Source organism: Antennarius striatus, chromosome 11 (genome assembly GCF_040054535.1).
Source record: "Antennarius striatus isolate MH-2024 chromosome 11, ASM4005453v1, whole genome shotgun sequence".
NCBI lineage: Eukaryota > Metazoa > Chordata > Actinopteri > Lophiiformes > Antennariidae > Antennarius > Antennarius striatus.
The window spans coordinates 21,854,785-21,875,132 of NC_090786.1; the positions used below are offsets into that span (position 1 = coordinate 21,854,785).

General features: G+C 43.9%; 1 protein-coding gene across 1 annotated transcript in view; it reads left to right on the forward strand.

Annotated features, from left to right (window-relative positions):
- Positions 1–11,054: 11,054 nt before the first annotated feature.
- Positions 11,055–20,348, forward strand: part of LOC137604196 (adhesion G protein-coupled receptor A3) — a 148,350-nt gene continuing 139,056 nt past the window's right edge. Inside the window, exon 1 of the mRNA XM_068328169.1 lies at positions 11,055–11,504. Coding sequence (XP_068184270.1) covers positions 11,287–11,504 — 218 coding nt within the window. The 5' untranslated portion in view covers positions 11,055–11,286. The remainder of the gene's footprint in view (positions 11,505–20,348) is intronic.

Genomic DNA, 20,348 nt, shown 5'->3' on the forward strand with positions numbered 1-20,348 from the left:
GTTGTGTTTGTTTGTCTGCGGTGTCTTGGTTCACTGTTGTCTTGCAATCATTATTAATATCTTGTGTCATTTTAAAACTGTAGACGAAGCTAGTTGTTTTTTCCAGCTTAAAACTTGATAGTGAAAGCTATCACGTATTTCGGCCAATCTCTTGCGAGTGGTTTATTATTAGGTAATCTGCTGTAGTTTAGAGCTAGCTTAGCTGCTAGTCATAACTACGCTTCCTTCTTTCCACTTTCCATTCTCTCTGTTTTGCTCAATCTGTCTGATATTTACCCCCCCCCCCGCTTCCTTCAGCGATAAAGGATGTTGCACTGCATGAAGTGTAGTGCTTTTGCTCTGATGGAAACAAGGCATAGCCAATTGGAAGCAGGCAGGCATACTGCAGCTCGAGAGAGCTGCAGTATGGTTTCATGCCAAAACAGAGTACTACAGATGCAGTATTTGTTTTGAGGATGTTGATGGAGAAGTACAGAGAAGGCCAGAGGGAGCTGCATTGTGTTTTTGTAGATCTGGAGAAAGCTGATGACAGGGTGTCCAGAGAGGAACTGTGGTATTGTATGAGGAAGTCTGGAGTGGCAGAGAAGTATGTTAGAGCGGTGCAGGACATGTATGAGGACTGTAAGACAGTGGTGAGGTGTGTGTAGGTGTGACAGAGGAGTTCAAGGTGGAGGTGGGACTGCATCAGGGATCAGCTCTGAGCCCCTTCTTGTTGCTATGGTGATGGACAGGCTGACAGACCAGGTCAGACAGGAATCTCCATGGACTATGATGTTTGCAGATGACATTGTGATCTGCAGTGAGAGCAGGGAACAGGTGGAGGAGAAGCTAGAGAGGTGGAGGTTTGTCCTGGAAAGGAGAGGAATGAAGGTTAGCCGCAGTAAGACAGAGTACATGTGTGTGAATGAGAGGGACCCAAGTGGAAGAGTGAGGTTACAGGGAGAAGAGATCAAGAAGGTGGAGGATTTGAAGTACTTAGGCTCAACAGTCCAGAGCAATGGAGAGTGTGGAAAAGAGGTGAAGAAGCGTGTCCAGGCAGGATGGAACGGGTGGAGGAAAGTGTCAGGTGTGATGTGTGATAGAAGAGTTTCAGCTAAAATGAAAGGAAAGGTGTCCAAAACTGTGGTGAGACCAGCGATGTTGTTTGGTCTAGAGACAGTGTCCCTGAGGAAAAGACAGGAGACAGAGCTGGAGGTAGCAGAGATGAAGATGCTGAGGTTCTCTCTGGGAGTGACCAGGATGGATAGGATCAGGAATGAGTACATCAGAGGGACAGCACATGTTAGAGGTTCTGGAGATAAAGTCAGAGAGGCCAGACTGAGATGGTTTGGACATGTCCAGAGGAGAGATAGTGAATATATTGGTAGAAGGATGCTGAGTTCTGAACTGCCAGGCAGGAGGCCTAGAGGAAGACCAAAGAGGAGGTTTATGGATGTAGTGAAAGAGGACATGAAGGTAGTTGGTGTGAGAGAAGAGGATGAGAAGACAGGGTTAGATGGAGGACACTGATTGGCTGTGGCGAGTCAAAAGGGGTGGGTACTCTGAACTGCTGTTTGGTGCATAAGCACAAACAACAGTCAGGACCCGTCCCCCCACCCGAAGGCAGAGGGAGGCTACCCTCTCGTCCACCGGGGTGAACCCCAATGTACAGGCACCAAGCCGGGGGACTATAAGTATACCCACACCTGCTCGGCGTCTCTCACCATGGGCAACTCCAGAGTGGAAGAGAGTCCAACCCCTCTGGAGAGGACTGGTACCAGAGCCCAAGCTGTGTGTGGAGGTGAGCCCGACTATATCTAGTCGGAACTTCTCCACCTCACACACCAGCTCAGGCTCCTTCCCTGCCAGAGAGGTGACATTCCACGTCCCAAGAGCCAGCTTCTGTAGCCGGGGATCGGATGGCCAAGGTCCCCGCCTTCGGCCACCGCCCAGCTCGCAGTGCACCTGACCCCCATGGCCCCTCCCACAGGTGGTGAGCCCATGGGAAGGGGGACCCACATTGTCCTTTCGGGCTGGGCCCGACCGGGCCCCATGGGTGCAGGCCCGGCCACCAGGCATTCGCCTTCAAGCCCCACCTCCAGGTCTGGCTCCTGAGGGGGGCCCCGGTGACCCGCGTCCGGGCAAGGGAAAACGTGGTCCATTGTTTTTATTCATCATTAGGGGTTTCTGAGCCGTCCTTTGTCTGGTCCCTCACCTAGGACCTGGGTGACCCTGCCAGGGGCACAAAGCCCCAGACAACTTAGCTCCTAGGATCATTGGGACACACAAACCCCTCCACCACGATAAGGTGACGACTCAAGGAGGGGAAAATTCAAATACAACAATAATTTGAAAAGCGGTGATGATTCCTAGTGAAGGGACGGCTCGCAGGAAAAAACAAAGTGAAGACTGCGCTGGGTTCAAGTAGTCAGGGTTCCACACACCCCCGACCAATCAGGCGGCAGCCAACAATGGGGCAACTCCTGCTTCCAGTTCAGGAGCGAGGCTGAACCCGATTCCAGTTCCCTCCTTCTGGTGGAGAGAAGAGACACAAGAGGAAGAGAGGAAACATGATAATCAATATAAAAAACACACATAACTGATCCATAAGCAATCTATAACGACACTTCTTCCCCATCTTCTGGTCTTTGCTCAAATGACCCCAACCTCATCAATAAAAATGATCTCATGTGGTATAGCATGACTAGCAATCGGTGGGACAATCAATTTGGACTGCACTCTCTGTCCAGCATAATGACTGTAGTTCTAAGGCTCCCTCTCCCTCACCCTTTCATTCTAAACTGCCCTCTGCCTCCCTTTGAAACATCTTCCGTTCTTCTTGTTGAAACCAAAAGGTGCTCACTTGTGGTCTGTTCATACCGTTAACCTCCTGACTGAAGTGGTACCAATGGAACATCAAGCTGTTTGCATCCATCGGCCAATTCACTCATCTAGTGTCAATTTGAATGGCAAACATGTACGTTTATGTGAATTATAGTCATGTGCAGAGAACCATGTTCAAAAGTGTCATTTGGAATTGTGTGGGCAGCAGGAAATGTCATTTGAGATTTGGACACTTGAAAAGACATTTGTTCCTCTTTCTGTTTTTATTATACATAAAATAAGTGTAGCTATGGTATATAAGTGTGTGTGTGTGTGTGTGTGTGTGTGTGTGTGTGTGTGCGTGCGTGCGTGCGTGCGTGTGTGTGTTTATGCACTACAACTCAAACACATATTAATTTTGTAAATAAGACTTTGTTGGGGGGAGGTGTGAAACAGGTGCTTCTGGGACTTCTTCCCTGGAAGAAGGATCCACTATTGTTCCTCTACAAATCCTCAAAGTGCATCTCACTCTACTGCTTTGCTTCTGATTGGTTTGGTATGACATCAATGCATCTCATATGGTCATCATTTTTTTTCAATGAGAGGCTAACTGACATGCAGGATGTGATCCTTCTGGGTCCTGATGATTCCAGAGTCAGATGAATCGATTCTCCTGGTGGAGGTACGAGCTCCTGAAGACCCTTTACTCATAAATAATAACAAAGAGCCATGGACTCGTGTGATATGTTCTGTGATTTTGTTCCTTACTGCAAATGACACAAATATGTTTATCATGTACTGCTGCCATGTTGTTCTTATTAAATATGTTGTCTAAGATTTAGAAACAGAACCGACCTGTTCTAGCACATTTCTTTTGCAGCCCTCCTCCCTCCTCTGCTCATTTGGGACAGATTCCCATGGTGCCTCATCTCCTTCATCTTCGTCTCATTGGATCCCAAGTCATGCAGGTCAGATTAAAGATGAAGACTAAAATATCCCTTGGGCTGAATTCAGCTGCTGCACCACAGACGGAATCTCCCATCTACTCTAACAATACCGTTAAAACAGCCACAGGATCTCCAGTCCTGCATTCATGGTAAGCAGAATGAACTGAAGTGTTGATCTTTAAACCAGAACTAGTAAATATTGAGATTTTTCTTTTCTGAAGGGTTGGCATTAGCTATTCTGTTGTGTCCTTTCAGCATTTTGTCAAACATTTAAGAACTCATGTATCCAAATGAAGATAAAGCATTTCATACAAAGGTTGCCATGGAAATCGAATGCTGTGTGGCTCTACAGAAAATGGATTTAAAGCCACAGCTTTATGTGAGAAAGTAGCCATAAATCAGCTTTAAAAGATCTATACAGGTCTTTCTCAAAAAATTAGCATATTGTGAGTTAATTATTTTCTGTAATTTACTGATAAACATTAGACTTTCATATATTTTAGACTCATTACACACAACTGAAGTATTTCAATCCTTTTAATGTTTTAATATTGATGATTTCGGCAAAAAAGTAAAGAAAAACCAAAAACCCCTATCTCAAAAAATAAGCATATTTCATCCGACCAATAAAAAAAAAATGTTTTTAATACAAAAAGTCACCCTTCACATAATTATGTTCAGTTATGCACTCAATACTTGGTTGGGAATCCTTTTGCAGGAACGACTGCTTCAATGCGACGTGGCATGGAGGCCATCAGCCCGTGGCGCTGCTCAGGTGTTATGGAGGCCCAGGTGCTTCGATAGAGGCCTTAAGCTCATCCACAGTGTTGGGTCTGGTGTCTCTCAGCTTCCTCTTCACAACATCCCACAGATTCTCTGGGGGGTTCAGGTCAGGAGAGTTGGCAGGCCAGGTGAGCACAGTAATACCATGACCAGTAAACCATTTACCAGTGGTTTTGGCACTGTGAGCAGGTGTCAGGTCGTGCTGAAAAATGAAATCTTCATCTCCATAAAGCTTTTCAGCAGATGGAAGCATGAAGTGCTCCAAAACCTCCTGATAGCTGCATTGACCCTGCCCTTGATAAAACACACTGACCAACACCAGCAGCTGACATGCCCCCCCCCCCCCCCAGACCATCACTGACTGTGGGTACTTGACAATGGACTTCAGACATTTTGGCATGTCCTTCTCCCCAGTCTTCCTCCAGACTCTGGGACCTTGATTTCAGAATGACATGCAAAATTTGCTTTCATCTGAAAAAAGTACTTTGGACCACTGAGCAACAGTCCAGTGCTGCGTCTCTGTAGCCCAGGTCAGGGGCTTCTGCCGCTGTTTCTGGTTCAAAAGTGGCTTGACCCTGCGGCATGCGGCACCTGTAGCCCATTTCTGCACACACCTGTGCACGGAGGCTGTGGATGTTTGTACTCCAGACTCAGTCCACTGCCTCCGCAGGTCCCCCAAGTCTTCTCCATGATCTTCCTCAGGGTCCGGTCACCTCTTCTGGTTGTGCAGCGTTTTCTGCCACACTTGTTCCTTCCCACAGACTTCCCACTGAGGTGCCGTGATACAGAACTCTGGAAACAGCCTGTTCGCTCAGAAATGTCTTTGTGTCTTACCTCTGGATTGAGGGTCAATGACGGCCTTCTGGACAGCAGTCAGGTCAGCAGTCCTACCCATGATTGTGGTTTTGAATAATGAACCAGGCTGGGAGTTTTTAAAAGCCTCAGGAATCTTTTGCAGGTGTTTAGAGATAATTTGTTGAATCAGATGATCAGATTGATGATGAGATAGGAATTTTTGGTTTTTCTTTACTTTTTTGCCGACATCATCAATATTAAAACAATAAAAGGCTTGAACTACTTCAGTTGTGTGTAATGAATCCAAAATATATGACAGTCTAATGTTTATCAGTACATTACAGAAAATAATGAACTTTATCACAATATGCTATTTTTTTGAGAAGGACCTGTATATCCTGGAACATCCATATTGTAGCCACAGCATACTAAGACAAAAAAAAAATTGTACTTAACATGCAGTTTACAATAAATATACTACTTATAGAAATGTGAATTTTCGAAAGGTTTTTGACACAGAAAAATATCTACCACCTTTATCTAAATGGTGTCTCAAACATCATACAGACACAATGAGAATCTGTCGACCAGCAGCTGCCTGGCCTCAAGTCAAACAGGTCAGTATTTAGTCAGGGTTGTGAACACTAATGCGAGAGAGGGAAAATTGACTCTCCTTTTTGTTGTGGTAAATGCTGAAGTTCTGCTGCCCATTACATGTATTTACAGTTGAAATAGTATTTATGGTGACGTCTATGTCAGTGATCCCACTCATTCCCATTTGAAAACATGTCCTCCACCATAAGCAGAAGCTGTGTTGAAGAACTTCTTTTATGCTCTTAGTTTCCATAAAGAGTTTTAAGTAGCTGTTTGGAGTCATGGCTCTGCCGACCACATTAAAGATGGATTATTTACACTGTGATGTCGGCCGTAACGGCTGACCCAGGGGTCATCTGGTGGGAAGACCCGCCTCAACACTTACAATCATGAAGTACAGTAAATACACATGTGGGTAAATAAGCCTGGCTGACAGTGCGAGAGGACAAAATGGGAGCACAAGGAGGGGGTCAGGCCTCTGCCTGTGGACACAGAGGGCTGAGCCTTCACAGCTGACAGCAGTAATGAACCGTCCATGGAAGCTCGTCAGGCAGAAGAATGGCGACTGTTTGTGGGGTCAGTGGGAGTGGCTTCAGATCCTCCATTGTAATCACAGAGAATGTGGATAATGAGGGAAGAATTTGGCACAGGGCACAGTTCACACAGATAGGGGACGCACCTCAACCCGGCCAGGCCCCCGGGAGTCCAACCGGCCAGCTGTCCCAGCTTCTGTCCCCCCAGGAACAGACACATCATATCAACAACCGATGAACATGAATGTCATCGGTTATGATGTTTGAGTAAATATTATATTAAAAAATCATTGACATATTAACTGTCATTTTACGCAAAAGATATTTTATATCATTCCAAAAAAATGATATATAGTACATGACATCCATCAATCTTCAGACCTGAACGCCAGCCTGAGGTAGATTGTACGGTACTGACAAAGACACTAGCCTCCCGATTGGAGAAGGTGCTACCAGACATCATAAATGGTGACCATGTAGGTTCCATCAATAATAGTTCATCAGCTGATAACTTATGGGGACATATGCTCCTCATAACGTTAAACCTCACAGATCTGGATCGGGTTGCAGCCCTCTTGATGTGTAGAACGGGGTTTCCCTCTGGCAGTCCCTCATGAACCTGAGTTTGGCGCGAGGCTTGTCACTGGGTCAGGGCGTTCTCCTCCAACCCTGTTCTCATGAACGTGGTGGTGGTAATCATCTTTGGCCTGTCAAGAGATACACAACAGATGAGTCCCTTTCCCCCTATGAGTCACTATAGTCTACAACCAATGGTATTGGCTATTAGATCAGAGGGAAAATTAAACGTGTGCAGGCAGGTAGTAGAGAAGAAACGCTTCAATGGATACAGAATAGACACAGAGTTTTATTTGAATGTATTCACTCACAATCAGATCAGTCAGGCAGTAAAATGAACTGAATTAACAGAGGTCATTCCAATACTGACTACATGTGAGTTCATGTCACTGTCTTTACTTTTACATAAGTACCACCAGGGATGAGAGCATCACTGAAGAAGTTATGCTCTTGAATATGGAACTACACACACACACACACACACACACACACACACACACACACACACACACACACACACACACACAGACACACACACACACACACACACACACACACACACACACACACAGACACACACACACGCACGCAAGCAAACACGCACACACACACACACAGACACACACACACGCATGCACCCAAACACACACGCATGCACACATGCACACACACACACACGCATGCACGCACGCACACACACACACGCACGCAAGCAAACACGCACACACACACAGACACACACACACGCACGCACACACACACACACACGCACACACACACAGACACACACACACACACACACACGCATGCATGCAAACACACACGCATGCACACATACACACACACACGCACGCACACACACACACACACACAGCCTGAAAGAGAGGAAGAGAAGTGATGAAACAGTTTTCAGAGGGTAGTCAGAAAAGACCACAAGGCAAATGATGCTTGGAGACTTGCCATGTTTCTGAACTGACTACGTGTGTGTGTGTGTGTGTGTGTGTGTGTGTGTGTGTGTGTGTGTGTGTGTGTGTGTGTGTGTGTGTGTGTGTGTGTGTGTGTGTGTGTGTGTGTGTGTGTGTGTGTGTGTGTGTGTGTTTGTTTGAGAGAGTTAGTGAAAGGAAAAAGAGAGGGACCCCAGCAGGTAAGAACATACAATTTGGGGTGTGAGTCAGTCATCCTTTGTGGAGCCTACAGGAACGTCTTTGTCTCCTGATTCATGTGGTCAGGAAACAGCTTGTTCAGTTCATTTATTCAGTTACTCATCTTCTTGAAGATGAGACAAAGTTGGACCAAATTTAAATGTCATAACTATTAAAGGGACAGTAAAGTCAAAATGAACCAGGTGTGTATCTGAAGTACATGATTAAAAAAAGTTTTGGTGGCATTTTGATTCTTTTTGATCAATGGGGACTTGGAAAAACAGAATTTATCTTGAGTGACGGAGCGCGCCGCGACAGCAGAAGAGATGCAATCGTAGACATCAGGGTGAATCAGGGTATAATGTCCTGTTTGGGTTTACTGTGTGGATGGGAAAGTTAATCACGCTACCAATGCTAACGTGCTAGCCTGTCAATGGAATTTTTCATATTATGTTAGCATTGAGCTAGCCGCCATTCGTTACTGTTGGACTGTGTGGAGTTAATAACAACTCTAGTATACTGTATATGAACTGTTTTCATATGTTTGGTATTTTCATACCAAACATATATTTATAAACCATCACAGAGTTCTCCACCAGGGGGCAGCGCATCCCGGTCTGACCCAGAACTGGTGCCTGCATTTTTGACAAGGATCGTGAATGAATGAATGAATGAATAAATATATAAACTTTATGGCTTGTAAAGAAACAGACGAACAAATATCCAACTGTCAGCATGTTGGAGCTGAAAATAGCCGGTTTTAACTCTGTACGTTCTGTGTGTACATGTAGACACGGGTCACACACACTGACGTCACAGCGGTTTTCGTTGCAAGAAGACGCCCCCCAGTTTTGGTCCCGGATATGTGCATTGTCGTTGTTAAGGAATATCCAAAAACTAACAGACTAGACCCCATCATTGGAGGTAAACTGACATTCATCATATATGAAGTACCAAGCATGATATGATTGAACCACTGTGATATGATGAGCAGAGCTTTAGAGAGTCTGGTAGGTGAAGGAATAGACTTGAGAGCTCCACCAATCCCTGCCAGGTTAATAATCTGAACAGCTTTGCCTGTAGACTATGCATCTGTCTCAGGAACAGGCTCTTGGGGAATTGGGCTATTAATACTCGAAATTGATGTGTCTCTCAGAGCTGAGAGATCAATGGTGAGAGGCAGGATGAGGAATGGGGACTTGACAATTGAACGATCATGTAACCCTTCAAACTTCTTTTGATTGGTAATCTTCTATCTCTTCTATCTCCTTAAGGGCAAACTGACTATTTTACTCTGGAGTTACTTCAGGGAGCCAGCATGAATCTGTGAGGAACATTTGACCTAAATCAGTTATGAGGTATTTAACAAAGGATGCTTGACAGAGCTGGGACATCATAAATCTAATGACATGCCATGCTAGGAGGAAGTCTGTTACAGCTGCTCCTGTCCCCTATTTTTAATTTTTTTCATTTTTTCTCACTTTTGTCTGTTTTTTCCTATCTTTGGTAAGTTTTCTATCTGTTAGCAAAGTGGTAATAACAAGTTTTGAAAGTAATTGCAAAGTTTTTCTGGTGTGTTTGCCTGTTGGACTGATTCACCTGGTACCTGAACCCTGCTTGTTGGATTAAATATTCTGAGACTCTTAACCCGCCTGCTTGTCTGTCGCGGTTTTGGGTTCCCTCTGCCGGTCTTGTCCAATTCATGACACAATTGATCAAATCAGATCTTGTTTGAAAAATAATCACATTTTTATTTTAAAAGTTGTCTACCTCACTTATCAAATCAGGCAGTTGATCCACAATAAGGTCTCTGATAATTGAAAACTCTCCTCTAGTCTGCTTTTTGAAAATTGAATGGAACCCCCAGCAGACCAGCACTGTAGGAACTCAGAGTTGTACTGGGTAATAAGACACAATGAGCTCTTCAAGATATGATGGTTCCTGGCTATGAACGTGAGAAGAGGTATTTTAAATTATATGCATGCATTAACAGGGACATTCTCGCACAGGGGAAATGTGATCTCTCAATCTACTTCCTGTTAGAACTGGAGCTGCTGCGTTCCGGATCAGGTGTTCAAAAGAGTTGTTGGGACAACCTGACAGTAATGAGTTGCAGTAATTCAGCCTGGAAGCAAAAAACACAAACAAAAAAAACATGGATTACCTGCAGTAATGCAGGTAATCCACATATTAACCCAACATGTCTGTGTAGGTTCTCAGTCATCCAGGTCATGGTACTCCAAAAGCTGTTGAGTCGATCCACTGGACGTTAAGAAAGTTCTTGAAAACGTTTCGTCTCTCATCCAAGAGACTTCTTCAGTTCAGAGAGTGGCTCATCATGTCCCAGCTTATATTAACCCAACAAGATTACTGGATCTTGTTAGATTAATATGTGCCTGATTTTTTAAATATTGTGAAGGTGAAAGAATGCAGTGGTTGAAATATGTTTTGTGTGGGAATGGAAGAACACGTCCTGATCAAAGATCACCCCAGGTTCTGCACAGTGATGCCGATAACACCGTCTACTACATTATAGAACAAGTATTTCTGAGGTGTTCTGAACCATTACTCCAGCTTTATTCACATTTAGCAGGAAGTTCTTGGTCATCCAGGAACTTTAATCCATGTTCTAAGTGTAGCTCAGTGACTGGTTCTGGTCGAACCAACAAGTTCAGGTTGACTTTAACTGACTTGTAAAAAGTTGATATAAAACTTTCATCAACCCTCTGCTGCTGTCATGTGACATGAATGAATGGAAACTGTGTTCTCCGCTGTTGTTCATTAACACCAGCCCTTCAGTGGCTCCTGTGAACTCATGCGTGTCTGTGGGATGGGAAGAGCCTGGAGGTTCACACTGGAGTCCGTCAGGGGGGACTGTTCCACGGGGAGTGAGGGACCACACGCCATCCAGTCCTGCAGACGGACGGGATACTTCCACCAGATCATTAGGAACTATTCACGTTCCAGCTTCATGTTTCAGTGATGCTGTGTGAGGGTAATTGGACTTCTTCAGCGTGTCCCACAGACGGTCACGCAGGATGTGTTGTGATGGGACAGGGCTTGTGACTGGACCAGAGATGTGGAGGATATGACCTGACACCGGCCTGATCCACCATGACCACGCTGACCCTCCTGTGTGTGGCGGTGGGACTGGTGGACCTCGGCCTGGCCGACAGAGTCTGCCCGGACCTGATGGTGGACGGCTGCCACTGCCTGGCCGAGAGGTCCAAGGAGCTGAGCCGGCAGAAGGTCCGCGTCAGGGTGGGGTGTGACGGCCTGGAGCTGATGGACACCCTGCAGCCCAGCTTCCTCCCCAACAGAACCGTCTCCCTGTAAGCCAACGCCTTACTCTAACACATGGACGAGAACCGGGTCGATAGATGAAGCTGCGCTGCTTCAAACAAACAAACAAACAAACAAACAAACAAACAAACAAACAAACAAACAAACACAAACAAACAAACACATCTCACAACAACAACACACATCACATATTCATTCATTCATTTTCCATTTAGTGTGAGACATGTGTGATGTGTGTTGTTAGTGTGAGACATGTGTGATGTGTGTTGTTAGTGTGAGATGTGATGTATGCTTCGCAGTACACTGGCGTCACGCTTGGAGTGTCCCCCGCCTCTCGCCAGTAAGTCAGTTGAGGCTCCTGTAACCACCGGGACCCGCAAGGATGGAATAACTGGTCAGGAAGATGAATGAGAAAATGAACACACGTCTCACGCTAACACACACACACACACACACACACACACAGACAGACAGACAGACAGACAGACACACACACACACACACACACACACACACACACACACACACCCTCACCCCTCACCCTACCGACACCAGTCCGGTCCTGACTGAAATTTTCGTCTCCACTCAGTGGATGGATGGATGAATGTGTGGATGGATGGATGGATGGATGGATGGATGAATGGATGAATGGATGGATGGATGAATGGATTGAATGGATGGATGGATGAATGATGGATGGATGGATGGATAAATGATGGATGAGTGATGAATGGATGGATGAATGATGGATGAGTGATGAATGGATGGATGGTTTCTGCTGGAGGATCTGAATTCCTGCCCAGCAGCTCCGTCTGGTCTGAGTTGTTTCTCTTGAACACAATCATCTCATGCAGGATTAATGATCTTTAGAGCGTCACCACGGAAACACAATAAATCAATCACTGCCAAACTGCTAATGCCCTTCAGATTCTCATGGTTTTTTTGCAGTAGTTCAGGTCATTTTGTTCATAGTGTGATATGTGAAGCTCTTGTAGGTAACGTCACTGCAAACGTATAGTCAGTGTAGTCCTTGTGTTTCTGTGGAATGGCCGTCTGAACAGCTCCACTATTTAAAGCTTTCCGGTGTGAGGCGAGTGAGTCCGTTTCTATATTGATTACCTTTTATTTCATTTTGTGAATGCAGTACATCTGCACAGGGAATCCCTGTGATCAACCAGACTGCCTGTTCCTGAACACAACAGGTACACAACAGGTACACAACAGGTACACAACAGGTACACAACAGGTACACTGGCTGAATGTGAAAAGGAACAGTCAGTACTTGCTGAGGATTTTACATCCATCCATTCATCATCTATTCATTTGATCATTTCTTATGACTGAGTATTCATTCAGGGTGACAGAATGAGGGAGATGATGAATTCATCACGGCTCCCCATTGCCTGAGAAGGGGTAATAGCCTGAACAGATAACACGCTCATTGCTGTATTGACTAATGTAGAGATAAACATTTCATTTTCACATTTTCACCTTTTTCCAACTTTACCTGAAAGTTCCTTAAGATATGAACATCCGACCAACGAAAACGTGTCGGTACGAACAACCGCATGCCGCCGTGTCCAACTGCTGTAGTTCCCATTTCTGCCACAACCCCCACTGAGCACTGTAACATCAACACCCCATACACTCAGATTTCAATCGTCTTGTTAACATGACTCAGCAAATCTCAGACTCAGTGAACAGTCTGCTCTGATGTCACTTCCTGTGGTCTTTTGGTCTTTCCTGTTGGCGTCATCTGCAGCGTGTCACCTTCTTTTCTCCACATCTCTGTGAACTCCTGAGCAGGAAACAAACCCACAATGCATTTCTGTTCATGGAGACGTTCACCAACATGGAGACTGAAGACAATTCAGGTTAAAGTTAGAGCAGCAAAGTAGACGAAAAACGACCTGTAGGAGACTCTGTCACCACCTGTTGTTAGTTCATATTTATTCATACCTGACGGGGTCGTCCTCCAGTAGGAACTAGATGATGTAGGAACCAATGTTGTCCTCCAGTAGGAACTACATGATGTAGGAACCAATGTTGTCCTCCAGTGGGAACTAAATGATGTAGGAACCAATGTTGTCCTCCAGTAGGAACTAAATGATGTAGGAACCAATGTTGTCCTCCAGTAGGAACTAAATGACGTAGGAACCAATGTTGTCCTCCAGTAGGAACTAAATGATGTAGGAACCAATGTTGTCCTCCAGTAGGAACTACATGATGTAGGAACCAATGTTGTCCTCCTGTAGGAACTAAATGACGTAGGAACCAATGTTGTCCTCCTGTAGGAACTAAATGATGTAGGAACCAATGTTGTCCTCCAGTAGGAACTACATGATGTAGGAACCAATGTTGTCCTCCTGTAGGAACTAAATGATGTAGGAACCAATGTTGTCCTCCTGTAGGAACTAAATGATGTAGGAACCAATGTTGTCCTCCAGTAGGAACTACATGATGTAGGAACCAATGTTATCCTCCAGTAGGAACTAAATGATGTAGGAACCAATGTTGTCCACCAGTAGGAACTAAATGATGTAGGAACCAATGTTGTCCTCCAGTAGGAACTAAATGACGTAGGAACCAATGTTGTCCTCCAGTAGGAACTAAATGACGTAGGAACCAATGTTGTCCTCCAGTAGGAACTAGATGATGTAGGAACCAATGTTGTCCTCCAGTAGGAACTAAATGATGTAGGAACCAATGTTGTCCTCCAGTAGGAACTAAATGACGTAGGAACCAATGTTGTCCTCCAGTAGGAACTAAATGACGTAGGAACCAATGTTGTCCTCCAGTAGGAACTAGATGATGTAGGAACCAATGTTGTCCTCCTGTAGGAACTAAATGATGTAGGAACCAATGTTGTCCTCCAGTAGGAACTACATGATGTAGGAACCAATGTTGTCCTCCAGTAGGAACTAAATGATGTAGGAACCAATGTTGTCCTCCTGTAGGAACTAAATGATGTAGGAACCAATGTTGTCCTCCAGTAGGAACTACATGATGTAGGAACCAATGTTGTCCTCCAGTAGGAACTAAATGATGTAGGAACCAATGTTGTCCTCCTGTAGGAACTACATGATGTAGGAACCAATGTTGTCCTCCTGCAGGAACTAAATGATGTAGGAACCAAGTGAAACTGAATGTTTTGCTGGTTGATGTTAAGTATTGGTGGATTAACTGAGAAACATAATTGAATTAAACAAAGTAATCAAACAAAGGGGCGTGTCTGACCTTTAATGAGCAGGAAGTGACATCAGCGAGTCATTCACGTCTGTCATGAAGGGAGGGATATGGACCCAAATGCAGGACACGGTGGGTGAAGCCTTTGTTCATGATTTAATCAGAACAAACTCAAATCTCGGCATACAGGTAAAATCAAACAAGACAAAAGCAGATATAAAGAACGTGTGCAGGACAGGACAGGACAGGACAGGACAGGACAGGACTGGACAGGACAGGACAGGACAGGACAGGACAAAACTACAAAACTACAAAACTACAGGACTTCAGGACAAACCTTTAGGAACAAACTGACAAAGAGCTCCAACACAAACCTGGCTTCAAAAGCCTCATGTTCATCATCAGGATTGAGTTCAGGTGTGAAGACCAGTAAGGGGTGTGGGGATGAGCCTCAGGTGTGGAGAGGACCAACAGGTGTGGAGCCGAGGCTCCACCCAGGAGTTTAGCCACACACCAGCACAGCCACGCCGAACCGTGTCAGTGTCAGTGTGGTGGGACACTTCTGTGGATTAAATCTGGGTCTAGCCTCTACACCCCCCAGGAGAAAATTCACTCATCAGAGGTTGAGATGGTAAAGTTACAGGATTTCATTTCTTCTGTGTTGTTTTTATGTCCTGTAATTGTTTCTGGTCAGTCTTAGAGGACAGTATGTTAATGTTTAGAATAGTAATGACATTTAAATGACCTCAAATAGTGATTATAGATTAAGATTTAATAGATAATGACTTTAATGAAAGAAAATAATTAACAATTCTGCTTTTGAGCAATCATTGAACGGTATTTCACCTTTTCTGCATGCCCTCAGAAAATTTGAAGAAACCTTCACAGAGATCATAAAACATTCAAATTAACAAAATTTTAATGAACTATGAGCTACTCCACTAACTACACCTTAGGCCTGGAACTATATGCGTATCTCTGACAGGTGATAGTATTACCATACTTGGATCCTGATTAAATTCATAATCTATTGTCAACTGAATAAATAGATAATGGGAGTCTTATTCAGAATGTCCTAATATACTGCTTAGTAATTAAATATTGATTTTATTAAGCAAACAATATTACCAGCAGTGCCTTATTGCTATTTCTAGTGTTGGGGAGTAACAGACTGATTCTGATTTTCTTTCATCATAGAACTGTCTTCACGCTGCTGTAAATGTTTATTGTTAATGTTCGCTTCTCATTCAACATTAGAATCCAGCTGGAGATGTAAGAAAAGTCCTAATTATTGAGACAAAACAAACCAAACAAACTCAGGACAAAATGACCCTCTAATCATAGACCAGCTGCTTCCTCACCTTTAGACACCCAGGAACTCGGAGGACGTTCTGGACTCGTGTCCACGCTGTAGGTGAAGTTGTTCATGTGATGAAGGTCTACATCACATTTAGCAGAGATGAGTCCAGTCTCACTGTTACCACTGATGTCACATTTTAGACCTGTAGTTGTCTCCAGAACCCAGTTTGACCAGCTCCATCTGACTGTGAGCCACACTGGAGCCTCCTCTGAGTTGGGATTTACATTTGCCATGTCTGCATTAATAATTGCATTTCTCTGCATTGTTCAGTAAAATCATTTGTATTGTCAAAGTTATTCAAGCACAGACTTTGACACACACTGACAGAAATGTCCTCTAGTATTCACTTTGCCTGTCTGCTAGATGAAAAATGCCTTCATACAGTCAAAGGGTTGATAAATTAGCCGACTCAATCCCCAGTCACTGTAGCACAGATTGAGTACCAGATTAACAGACATCCATTCATCCATTCACTGACAGCTCTTGTTGGAAGCACCAAGTCCACATTTTTAAGAGTACAGACTAAATGTGAAGTTTTAGCCAAGTACTTTTTCTGAACTAAGTCTGTGGTTGACTGAGGTGTCAACTGGTTCTACGGTCACAATTTGCCATTTCGGTGAGAGCTTTTACTTCTTTATAAAATGAATGGAAAAAGGGGTATTGTTGACATTTTCACACCTATGGTTGGATTTTTGTAGCTTGCAGGTATCAACATAGTTCATTTTTGTTGCGATACAATGAAGATCAATGCTTAAAAAACCCACCTTTTTTTCATGCTAACTGGGTCCAATGTGAATCTTCTCTCTCCCCTTGAAGTTCACATGGAAATATAAGGTTTAGCATGTGGTATTATAATTAACTCAGTGCAAATGAGGCTGTTCATCAGTCCTTGGTGAAGTAAATTTTACAGCTGGGTTTTGGCTGGCAGGAAGCAGTTTTCCTGCTTTAGGAAATGTGACCTTTGGCAGTCTCCCTGCTCACTCTTTAGTTTAGATGTGCTCAGAAAATAAACAGATCTATCAAGGGAAGTGTGCACATTCCAACATCTCCTGTAGAATGACTAACAAGTCCTCCTAATGTCTCGTTCACGCTCTTGATCTCATTGTGAGCTTCCAGTCACAGACCGCTGGAGCGGAGGAAACAGACAAGTTCAGTCACGTTTCCATCCACTGTCTCTATGCAATGAGTTTCATCAGTACCATTTTAGATCATACTCACCTCGCCAAAGGAGACAAATCCACCTACTCCAGAATCTTCTCACTGTCACCCCTCAGCTCAACAGCCTCCTCGTCTGATCTGCCCCTCGTAATTGATCCTAATAATTTTTATCTTAATCCTTGTGTGCTCTGGGGCCTGCATATGTATAAAAACCGTCAATGAAAAATTAATTTCCCCCAAAAAGCAAAAGTGTAATATACTTCTTCTTCGTCTACGTCCTCATCTTCGTCTTCTTCTGTTTCTGTGGTCCTTTTACAATGATTACACAAAGAAAAAATGCAGAACCCATTGGCCTTAGAACCCACTTGCTGTGAACACACAGCAATAGAGATATAAACATGGCTATTGATGAGCATCTTGTTCTCCGCCCAATATCTGTCCGTTTTTTATGATTAATTGTTTCTTTTTTTAATTAGACGTCACATAATGGATTATTGGAAAATGTGATCTAGCAGAAATGATAATTGCGACTGACTTGTAATTCACATAAACTCAACCTTCCATGTCCAAAATGAAGCAAAACCGATATCCTTGATTTACAGTCTAATAGATGATGTTGGTTTCAGATTGTCCATTGTCCTTTGGGAATTGTTGGGACGTGGATCATTGTTGGGACGTGGATCATTAAAGCCAGTGGTCATGTTGGATCAGCTGATGGAGGAGGTGTTTAGTTTGTGTACACGTCAGCAGGAACAGTCAGCTGGAAATTACATCTAGTGGCTTTTTTCTGGGTGACTGAGCATGTGGTGGACTTTACCTGGGGATCTGCAGTGAATACCCCTCTGATGTTAGCGGGTGCAGAGGGCTGTAGGACAGGGTAACTATGGAGACAGGAGGCAGATTGACATGAAGAGGTAATGACAGAACCATTGGAGGAACAGAAGGTGAGCAGAACGTTTTGAGTAGAGCTGGAATGTTTGTGTTGGCTGAGGCTGACTGAAATGTGGTGACAGACAGGACTGAGGCGTCACACAGACCCGTTTCACGAAGCAGGTTTAGTTAAACCCTAAGTGTTTTAACCCTGAAATGAGGGGAAACCCAGAGTTCCCGGTTTCACAAAGGGAGGTAACTTAATCCAGAGTCAGAGGGGTAACCCTGATCTGTTTCATGAGTCGAGGTAAACTGAACCTCTAGGATTGTTACCATAGTAACAGAGTCTCTGGAGCTAACCTGGTCATGAGCAGGTTTTATTCACCCAGGTTTCCTCTGACTCCGCCCCTTTTCACATCCGTTCACGCCGTTTAATTTCCTGGTTCTGTTGGACGAGAGTTTTGTCGAAGGTCGATGTTATGAAAATCTCCGTATTTTAGAGGTATTTTAGAGGTACTTCAGGGTATTTTAGAGGTATTTTAGACGAGGATCCCATTGGTGAAGCTGCAGCATTAACTCCGAAAATGAGTTATCATTGTATCGCTTTCAGATGTCCCGTCATATCCTGACAGTTTGTGATCGGTACCGTTTCACGTCTCAGCCCATCACACACATCCCAGCAGGTATTGTGTGTAACAAATGTTCAGGTGCACTCTCCTGGAACGCAATTAAAATTAATTTAGTGGCCAAAAAAGGCAAACCTAGAAGTTATGTGTTGTTTTGGACCAAACTGAAGCACAGCATGATAGTGACTTCTTCGACAGAATCATGAGAATGGACATGGGGCGTACAGGATGTAGTCTTTGATATGGCTTTAACTCTCATGCCATGCTCAGGCATTTTGGTACCTTTGAATGTTTAACTATTCATTATTTTTTACACCACAAACGTGTCCAGAGGGAGCATGCAGAACTACGTTAAATATACTGATGCAATCAAATCAAAGTTGTTGCTGATATTTGACACATCCTGAACTCACAGCCCCATCTCTGTGCTATTTATTTCATAGAAATAGTAAAAGTATTTTTTATTTTTGTAAAGTATAATTAAGTGTCCAGAGGGTGGTAACTTTGAAGAGGGCATAAGCGTTAAATTTATTTTTATGCACTATATAATTTGTTGGTAGTCTATGGTGTTTCAACGGAAGTAATCCAGATGAAGCTGTAGGTGGCTCCAAACCACCACTAGAACATCTTGGTTGTGCACAGAAGAACACCGCGAGATGGAAAGGCTTTAAAATAGCTGATGCACTCATGTAATGTCCTCTATTGAGAAAATGCACCATTGGATTTAGATAGCAGACATGTAAACTGTGTGAGAACTGGACTGCTGGATTTGCTTGGTGCTCCGTCATACTCTCAGTCTAAAGTTGTGTCATCATTGGTTTACCCTCGACACAGATATAAAACGGGATGATGATGATGATGATGATGATGGCGTTGTGTTGCTGTCAGCAGTAGTAGAGCGTACAGATGGATATCTCTTTGTAGTGATTGACAGAAAGGGTTCTTTACCCATCAGAGGCTGCTACTTGGTATTAAATGGAGCACATTATTACTGATGTGTGTGTAATCATATATAATCACACAGTATATGATGTTAGTGATTGTGATAAACTTGGTGTATTGTGTTTGTGTTTGCAGTATTCAGGTTGAGGTAAATAAAGGACAGGACACCAGAAGAGAACTGCTTTTTAGCGTATGGACATGTCTAACCTGCTAATTTGGTGTCAAACATGAGGTGGATGTTATGACTGGAAGCAGCAGCTAGAGGGCGATACCTCCTTCCTAGCAGAGGGATTCTGCTTTTGCTGCTATGCTACGTTTTCCTGCCTCCAGTGGAGCTTTCAAACACAATTTAATTGACATTCATACCATAAAATATCAGCACAGAAACCACAGCACAGCTGTGGCTTCACATCAATGATCTATTCACACTGTAGGCTTGTGTTGGAAAATAACCACATCGTTTCTCTATCTGTAGAGTGAAAGCACAGCTTCACGTCTTGTCACTATAAATATGATCCTGCGTTTTCTCCATATTCATTCCTGCACCCCCTCACCCCCCACTGTTGTTTCTTTGGAGCTTTTTTCTGTCTGCAGAGGTTCTGTTCAGAGCTCTGAGTACTTTCACATGAATATTTTATTAATAGACACACAACTCATCCATATTCTCCTGTGCATTACCTCACTGACATACCCCATGAGTCTACTTTTCATTGAGACATTAAGAATGCCAG